The 8,929-nt window shown below is 33.4% G+C and overlaps 1 protein-coding gene across 1 annotated transcript; it reads right to left on the bottom strand.

The window, feature by feature from the left end:
* Nucleotides 1-1,262: 1,262 nt before the first annotated feature.
* Nucleotides 1,263-3,349, bottom strand: LOC137826851 (probable glycerol-3-phosphate acyltransferase 2). Its single transcript, XM_068632999.1, has 2 exons — nt 2,644-3,349; nt 1,263-2,369 (listed from the first exon to the last, which is right to left on the bottom strand). Exons 1-2 carry the CDS (start codon nt 3,247-3,249, stop codon nt 1,470-1,472), a joined length of 1,506 nt encoding a protein of 501 aa, XP_068489100.1. The 5' UTR covers nt 3,250-3,349; the 3' UTR covers nt 1,263-1,469.
* Between the last annotated feature and the right edge of the window lie 5,580 nt (nt 3,350-8,929).

Below are 8,929 nucleotides of genomic sequence, written 5' to 3'. Positions count from 1 at the left end.
CTCAATTTCATAACTCGTAATTATATCTATCTGGAAAAAGTTCTTACAAAATTTCGTTTAGTTCTTAAAATATTTTGAAAAAGAGTGTTATATAGAAATACCTTTCAGGTTTAACTAATTAAAACTTCGAAAATATATATTGAATTCACTTATTAGTGAAATACACATATTAAATCATAGTTTCAGCTTGTTAAAATAAACTAATAAAATTGTTTGAGAAGATAAGTGATTTCAATCTATTAGAAAAATAGTTGAACAAATAAAAAACACTCAAACAAATTTGTAAGTTATTTTAACATATTCACTTGACAATTCAACATTTAGAGTAGTCACTCAATTAAAAAAAAAAACTTTTGTTGATAACATATTAACAAATTTAACTACCATTTTAACCTTAAATATTTTTATAAATTTTCAAGAATAAATAATACAAATAACTTTGTCACACAACACAAAATCTTTGGATTCATTAAATGTAATTCACCACCTACTTCACAACAAAAGTATGTTAGTTCAAAGTTATATTTGAAAATATTCATTAATGAAATGTTGCAAAAAAAAAAAAAAAATCTATCAAATTTTTCAACGACCATTCGAGCTCCTCTCAACCTATCTCTAAATTTAAATGGGTAAAAATTGATGGATTTGGAGTGTAAGTCAAACGACACCGTAAACTTATTCACCACCGATCTTGATCCACTCATAATGAGGTGGGTTGGTTAACATTGATAGAGATGTTTCCTTTCTTTCTCATGTTACATAAACATACTATAATAATTCATTAAATAATTAGTTAAAGTAATATATAAATTGAATTATTTAATTTTATTGTAATGGTAATGAATGATACCAGTTCATTATTTTTTATACATTTATATATAAATTATGAATTGAAGATACACAACTTTTTAAATTATATATATATATATATATAAATAGTGAGACATAAAGTAATAAATTTATATACTCTTGTTTTTATTTAGGGTTTGAAAGTTTTACCACCTCAACTTTTTATATATATATATATACATATATATATTTAATATTTTAAATATTTCTCGGTGTGACGAGAAAAGTAGATAACAAAATAATGGTGGAAATAAGTTGTTAGATAATTATAGGTGTACGTTTAATAGTTCTCCAATTTTTACTCCACATCTTTAATAAAAAAAAGCTTATTGGAAAATAATAGAGAATTATCAACTGCAATACTCTCCTAAACCGGAAGAGTATTCGAGCAAATTTAGTAGTGTACAACAGCATAAAAAAGTAAACACGTAAGTTTCATCACATAGATAACCCACTACAACACTGCCTTCTATTTGAATCTAAACCAAAATAAGACGTAAAAAAATGGTTATATAGTTCTTAATGACTGTGAAATCCATCTCTAAGTAAATGTCACTGAGATTATAAAAAAATTAACATAGCTGGGTTGCTTTCTCCCTTGTCTAACACAAAGGTGGTAGCTAGTTGCAGTTATGGCAAGGCCCTTCATTGACTCCCTCGTTACCAGCCAAGATCATATACTTGTCTTTTCTGGTCAAGCTGGTGCATGCAAATCCTAACGCATTCGCAATCTCACGTTGCACAGAATTGGCAACTTCGATTCTTGATTTCCCACCTTCGTGACATGTTTGTGACCGAGGTAACTGGTCTAGGATTTCTATGAAGTGGGTAGGATTTGGGTTCATGAGGTGAAAAAAGGGGTCCAAACATTTGAGCCCACTAGCTGTTGTTCCGTAGAACATGCTAACCGTCACATCAACAGCCACAGGAACAATGTCATCTGTGAGCTCAGCAAACAAAGGACTGAACCTTAACAAATAAGGTTCCCTGCAAGTTGTTCCCTCAGGACACACCACAAGGTTGCCTAGGCTCATCAATTTCTCCATCGTCGCTCTGTCTCTCTCTCTGTCCCTTGTTAGTCTTACAGTTCTGATGGGGGAAACAAGCTCGTTGAATCTACTCAAGCTGTATGTGACTGCAGAGAGAGGTTTGTCCAAGACATATGCAATGTAAAGTGGGTCAAGCAAGGTTCTATGGTTGCACACATAGAGCATGCCCTTTTGGTTTTCCTCATTTGGGACCAAAGACAAAGGGCTCTCGGGTCTTGAAACGGTTGTTCTTGTCCCTGAGAAGGCCAATATTGGAGCAGACACATTGAAGGGAAGCGCAATGCCAAATGTGAATCTGAAGATGGAAAGGAATAGTCCAAGGGGTAGCCACATGAAGAAAGCCAAAGTAGAGGCTGGGGTTGGCCTGAAAGCCAACCTTCCATCATGGAAGATCAAAGGCTTTGGATACCTCTCTTTTGGAAGGACATGCCAATTTCTCCTCTCCTGCGAGCTTAGAATTAGGCAATCCTTCTGCAGACACAGAACCCGTTAGAAAAATGGAGTTGCATATTTAGCAAGGTTTTCAAAAATAGACCGTGATAGTAATTTTAACCACGAGGTTCAGATTTTGAGTTACTGACACACTGTGACCTCGAATACAATAACTTTGTTCACAATTTCTCAAGTTTATAAGAATTGTTCATAAAAATAATTACAACACTAATTTAAAACCTTTATATCTGGTATAAAAAAAAGCATGATATGAGAGTGCACATATATGAATTTATGTATTTGCTAGACAAACCTTGAATTCAGGGGAAAGTTGTTGTTCAATATACCCAATATGGCTACCAGTGATACCGATAGGTTTTTCATGGTCTGCTTTTGCCTCGTATAAATGAGTGTTGTTTTCTTTCCTTTCCTCGAACAATCCCAAAAAGTACCCTTTAAAGGACTTAATGTCTCTTGCTACAACACCCTCAACCCCTAAGTAGTCCTTCAAGAAACCTTCAACCATGACCCTAGGCAACTTACTCAATGCCACCTTTTTCTCATACCGCATAACAGCTTCAAAACCTTCCCACCCCACATCTTCTAGAAAGAACTTTGGCAGAATAGCTGATCCTATTCTAAACGTGTCCTTTCTGATGCCAAAAAGGCTCAAGAAAACCATAATCTTCAAGCCAAGTTGGTCTTCACCCAGCAGCCACACCAAAGGGTATGAAAGAAACAAAATGAGAGATCTAAGCAACCCACCAGCTTCAAAAGCAACCAGCATGAAGTAAGAGAACAGTGAAGTTGATCGTAACAGGGTACCCTCAAATTCAAAAACCACTGTTTTATTGGTCAGTTCTTGCGTTTTGTGGACAAGAGAAGCCGTTTTTATCTTGCTAGTGCAGCTGGGGTTCATTGTGCCTCAAAGGAAATGTTTTTGGCTATGTTCTGGCCTTCAACTTTCAACACTAAAAAGCAGTTTTATCTTTTGCATGCTTCACTTCACTAGATGGGTGTGACGCCTAAGAAATAAATAAGGAAATTGGTGCGTGACTGAGAGGTTATGTGTCCATCATTGAATGGCTTCGCAATTAGCACAGCTTCGTTGGTATCAACTTTGGGGTTACGTTGACGTAGCTGAAAGCTAATAAAGGCACTATTAATCATCCCCACGAGGTCACAACGCACTAGTATTCAGTGTCACACCTTCACCTGCTTACCCAACTAATTCAATTTTCACATTTAATGGCTACATTACCTATCTAGATCTTTCATCGACAAGTGTAATCATCAAACAATTTCGGATTGAATTTGGGGTAAAAATGAAAAAAAGTGGGAAGAAGAAAAATAAAACAGGGAAAAACTTTCCATGCGATAAGTTGAACAAATGTGTTATACTCATTGGAAGGATAGCAAAGCGATTACTGAAATAGGTGAAGCCGGAAAACTTAAATTTTCACTTATAGGGATCAATTTTGCTAAGGGAAAGACAAATGATTGAGTGAGTTCGAAATGACAACGAATTCAAAATGATTAAGTAGATTATGTAAAAAACAACTTCAATCTTCACTTTTAGTGAAGCCAAAACCACTAAACAAATTTCTTCTAGAGAAAATATTTTGAAACTAAACTTAAAATACGATAAGCTATTTTCCAGTATAAAGCTTAAAAAAACCCTATAGATATTATAAATAGTCTCCTCCTTTAAAATAGTTCATCCTCAAAAATTTAGAAAACATACATTGTCACACACATAAATATAGATAGTGAGTTTTTTTTATATTCTTCCTTTTCCTATCTTCACTAGAGGAATGATTGGGTTCCTAAGTTTCTTAACATTATGGTATACAATCTGGATATGGGTTATGGTTCATAAGATTGAATTCAATTAAACAACATTTGGCTCAATAACGTAAGATGGATCTTAATGTACTTCTGGGATTGAGAAAGATGATAGACATTATAAAGTTAGATAAGGGTGGTGGTAGAATAACTTTGTAAGCTATAAAAACTACTATGTCAAAGATTTGGAAATGACCAATTAACCTAAGACTTCTCAACATTAGTAAAAGAAAAAACCCTTTAAAATATATGATCACCTTTCTTAAATTGTAAAGGTTTTCTTTTCTTATATGCAAAGTTCTTTTTGTCGGTCTTAGCTATTTTCTTTTTATCCTTAATCATTTAGATTTTTTTGTTGGTTTCTATATAATATTGGATCCGAAGGCTAAATTCACATACCTCATACCAACACAATGGAGTTTTGCCCCTTTCACAAAGCCTTGAATGGTGTCATGCTTATCCAATAATATAGGAAAACTCTATCGATTGAAGGCAATTACCCCGACTCCCTTTGTTTTCAAATGCACAAGTCTTGAATATGTCCTCACTTTAATCATCAATTTGGGGTGATAAACAACATTAGGGCCAATTTAATCTCTAAGGCTTCTTGGAATGTTATCCAAAACCTAGAGATGAACCTAGGATCTCTAACAACTACTAAATCCCATACAACCATACAATTTCTTTAATATAGCTAATGAAGCAGACACTTTTTTATGATAGTTAAAATATATTTTTCTATGTCGATTTTAGACTTGTCACAGATACAAATAACATAGAAAGTATATACTTTCTATAACGGTTGTTGACTATCATAGAAAGTTTGTTTTCTATGTTAGGCCTAAAAGAGTCTTCATAGAAAACACATTAAAGTATTAGTTTTTATGATAGATAACTTTTTAAATGTCATAGAATGTGTTATTTTCTAGATAAATAATATTTTAACCATCATAGAATGTGTTATTTTCTATGACAGATAATATTTTAACCATCATAGAATGTGTTACTTTTTATTATGATTAATAAATAAATCAATCATAAAAATAATATTTTTATAACAAATTTAGTAATAACAGTCATAGAAAGTGTATCTTTTTTCAATTTTTGTGATATATTCATTTTCCTACTTGCATAACATACTCTGTATAATAAGCACAAGTATAATTCTCAAAAAAATATTTTCAAAATAATATCTTAATGATCTAAGACAAATAATTATAAATTTTATTAAAAGTTAATATGTTCAAGTTCATACAAAATTTTATATTGCTTTCTAAAATCATGATGAGTGAAACCTCTTAGTAAGTGACAAGTTAAACATATGAGTTATTGAGAAAATTTTGTAAGTTTTAGTTCTCGATGTAAAGATACGACTAATTTTTGTTGCTAAGATATTTTTCTCAACTTCTTCATAAAATAAATCATATCACTTGTTTAAAATTTATGGTCATTAATCCTCTATTCAAATATCTTCAATAATTTTTTTTTTTAATTTTGCATGCATAAGGTAGATGCTTAATAATTAGAAAAGGGGGTCCATTCTTATAAGAGGCTCAATAATTGATAGTACAATAATTTCAAGAAATTATAATAATATTTTATTAAATATTGTTAAGTATTATTATATATAATTAGATATTATTAGATATTAAGAGATATTATAGATATTGTTAGATATTTCGTATTTATGCAATGGGCTTAGCCCATATGTTTCTTTTCCTATATAAACATAACCATATGTGTTCAATAGACACAAAGGATTTATCCTATTCTTTTTTTTCCTTTAATATGATATCTAGAGCGTAGGGTTAAGATTCAATTTTTATTGGTGAACCCACTATTCACTGAAATTTTCCAGCCACCACCCCACTGCTTCTTCGGAGTCGCCGTCGCTGGAGACGGTGTCGGAGCCTTCATCGTTGTTGTTGCCGTCAATTGACCGGTGAGTGGATTTGTCCTTATCATCTATGGCTTCTTTCGTTCCCTATTCCGCTTTCGCTGCCACTGTGGCTTCTTCCACTGCTATTATGTCAGATCCATCTATTTATACTAATTATGTCATTGTTCATCTCTCCATTGATTAATTGGATGGAACCAATTATGACACTTGGGCCTCAGATATTAAATTATGGCTTAAGACTTAAGGTTATGTTGATCATCTTATGATAGAGATCAAGTAGAAGAGGATTTTACTAATGGAGGAAGAGGCCATCCACCCAAACATTTAATGTTCTTCCTTCTAGTCTTCTAAAAAATTAAAGAAGAATTAAATAAAGAGGACCAAGCCTAAAGCCAACAAGAAGACTACAAGCATTCAAGAATGGACTCCAATTAATATCTCTCTTTGTAGTTTCTTTTGTATAAATTTGTAAATAATATAGAATAGCTTTAGGATGTGCTAAAGAGGGAAACCTTAAAGACACCTCCATTGTATAACACTTTAGGCGCTAGTTTTAGGAAAGATCTAGAAAGGTGTTTCTTCACACTCCTTTAGGCGCTAGAATAGAAGGAGTTAGAAGGTAACCTTTCAAACTTCTCTTGTAAGCTTCTCTTGTACATTTGTGACCAGCCCTCTCTATTATAAAAGGGGTGCTTAGGTCTTTGAAATAATAAATTGGTTTTGAGAGTAAAGAACCTCTACCAAATTGGTGAGTGAGTGAGAGAGACTTGTGTCTTCTTTTCTTCTAGTCTTATCTTGAGTGAATTCTTAGGCTCTCGAGTGGCGACAACAACACTCATCTTGAAGCCAACCATCCTTCAAGTGGCGTGCACATTCCAAGAGGTTCATCCACATAAGTCCATTTTTCCCCTTCACTTTCCAAATTACCAATTTTTGTTCTACTTGTTTGTTTTCACTTTCAATCGGTGCAATCTCTTCCTTATGATGCCCTCTTTCATTTGCTGCACTTATATTCAATTTTAATCGGTGCAAATTGGTTGTTCTTGCTGTTTTGATCACGACCTCCATGGGTATAAATGCTATATGTTGTGTTCTTGAGTTTCTATCCATGGGTTTGTTGTTCAAAATGGGTTTCTATGTGAGTTTGGCTTGGTTTTTGTGTTTTGGTGAGTTCTTGAATGTTAAGAACATTGATCCAATTCTTAAAAAGTGCCTAATCATATTCCAACTCTTGTTGAATCCATAACATGTTCATATCATATCTCTATCATGTTATTGAAATCACATCGTCTTACCCATCCCAATGTTGTTGAAAATGAGGTTTCCCGTTGATTGAAAATTGAAGCTCAATTATGCATTGTTATCAAATCTACCATTCACTCATCTTTAAAATAAACTTTTCGTACCTATGAGACATGTTCAGAAGTTTTGGAACAAGAAAAATTAGTATACACCAATGATACTCAATGTCTTTATGGTGTGTGTCAAAATCTCCTCACAGTTGTTGCTCCCAAACGTCTTGATGGTACAATTGTGGAATATTTGGGTATACTTCATGCTCTTCTTCACGAATTTAACGAGTTATTACCTTCTACCCCCACTCCTTCTCAAGAAGTAGAACAAAGATCCAAGTTCTTCATGTTATTGGATTTACATGGTCTTCTTGATGATTACTCTCATGTTTGTGATAAAATTTTGGGATCTCCTATCGTGTGCAATTTTACTTCCACTTGTTTTACCCTTATGCGTGTGCCAAGTAAACACACCACTGATATAACGCCTCATGTTGATGACTATTCTACTTTAGTCTTTTATGATAATGCTCGTACTCGCCCTCACAAGCCGAGCAAAAGGCGTCACAAGTGTGATCATTGTGGCAAACTTGGCCACAAAATTGACAGATGTTATGCCTTACAAGGTCGTCCTCCTAAATCTCTTGTGGTTGCCCAAATTGCTCTTGTGCAACCTTCTACTGTGGACCATACTTCATTTGATACCCCAAGTCAGCCTGTTATTTTCAATGAATTTCTTAAATGGTATGAGGATCGTCAGAACCCTGGTTCCACTGCTTTTGTTGCACATTCAGGTACATCTTTTGTTGGCCTCACTCACTTTACTTCCCTTAGCCCTTGGGTTCTAGATTCAGGTGCCACATATCAAATTACTAGTAATAAATATTTTTTCTCTTCCCTATCTACTACGGGTTATTTACCTTTGGTTACCATGGCCAATGGATATAGGGTACCATCACATGGTGTTGGTACTATTAATATTTTTCCTTCATTATCTATTGATAATGTTCTTTATGTCCCTAGGTTTCCATTTAACTTATTATCCATTAGTTATCTCACTCGTTCCCTTGATTGTGTTATTTCTTTTACCAAAGATTTTGTTTCTTTACAGGACCAAAGTTCGAGATGGATGATTGGCATCAGATGTGAGTCTCATGGACTTTATCAACTACAAATATCTGCACATGTTGGCACAATTATGGATTCTACATCTCTCATTCATTTTTGGTTGGGTCATCCTAGTCTTGTTAAGATGCAACAACTTGTTCCAAGTTTGTCTAATGTATCTAGTTTATCGTGTGAGTCGTGTCAGTTAGGGAAGCACATTCGTAGTTATTTTCCTACTAATGTATCACAACGTGCTTCATTCCTTTTGCCTTAGTTCACTATGACATTTGGGGACCAAGTCATATTAAGTCTAATTTAGTATTTCATTAGTTTTTTACTTTTATTGATGATTATTGAAGATGTATTTGGGTGTTTTTCATGAAAAAATGTTATGAGTTGTTTTCTATATTTCAAATATTTTATAATGAAATTAAAAATCAATTTGAAATTTCCAT

The sequence above is a fragment of the Phaseolus vulgaris genome, chromosome 8, assembly GCF_000499845.2.
Source record: "Phaseolus vulgaris cultivar G19833 chromosome 8, P. vulgaris v2.0, whole genome shotgun sequence".
Classification (NCBI taxonomy): Eukaryota; Viridiplantae; Streptophyta; class Magnoliopsida; order Fabales; family Fabaceae; genus Phaseolus; species Phaseolus vulgaris.
This window is presented reverse-complemented; position numbering and strand designations above follow the sequence as displayed.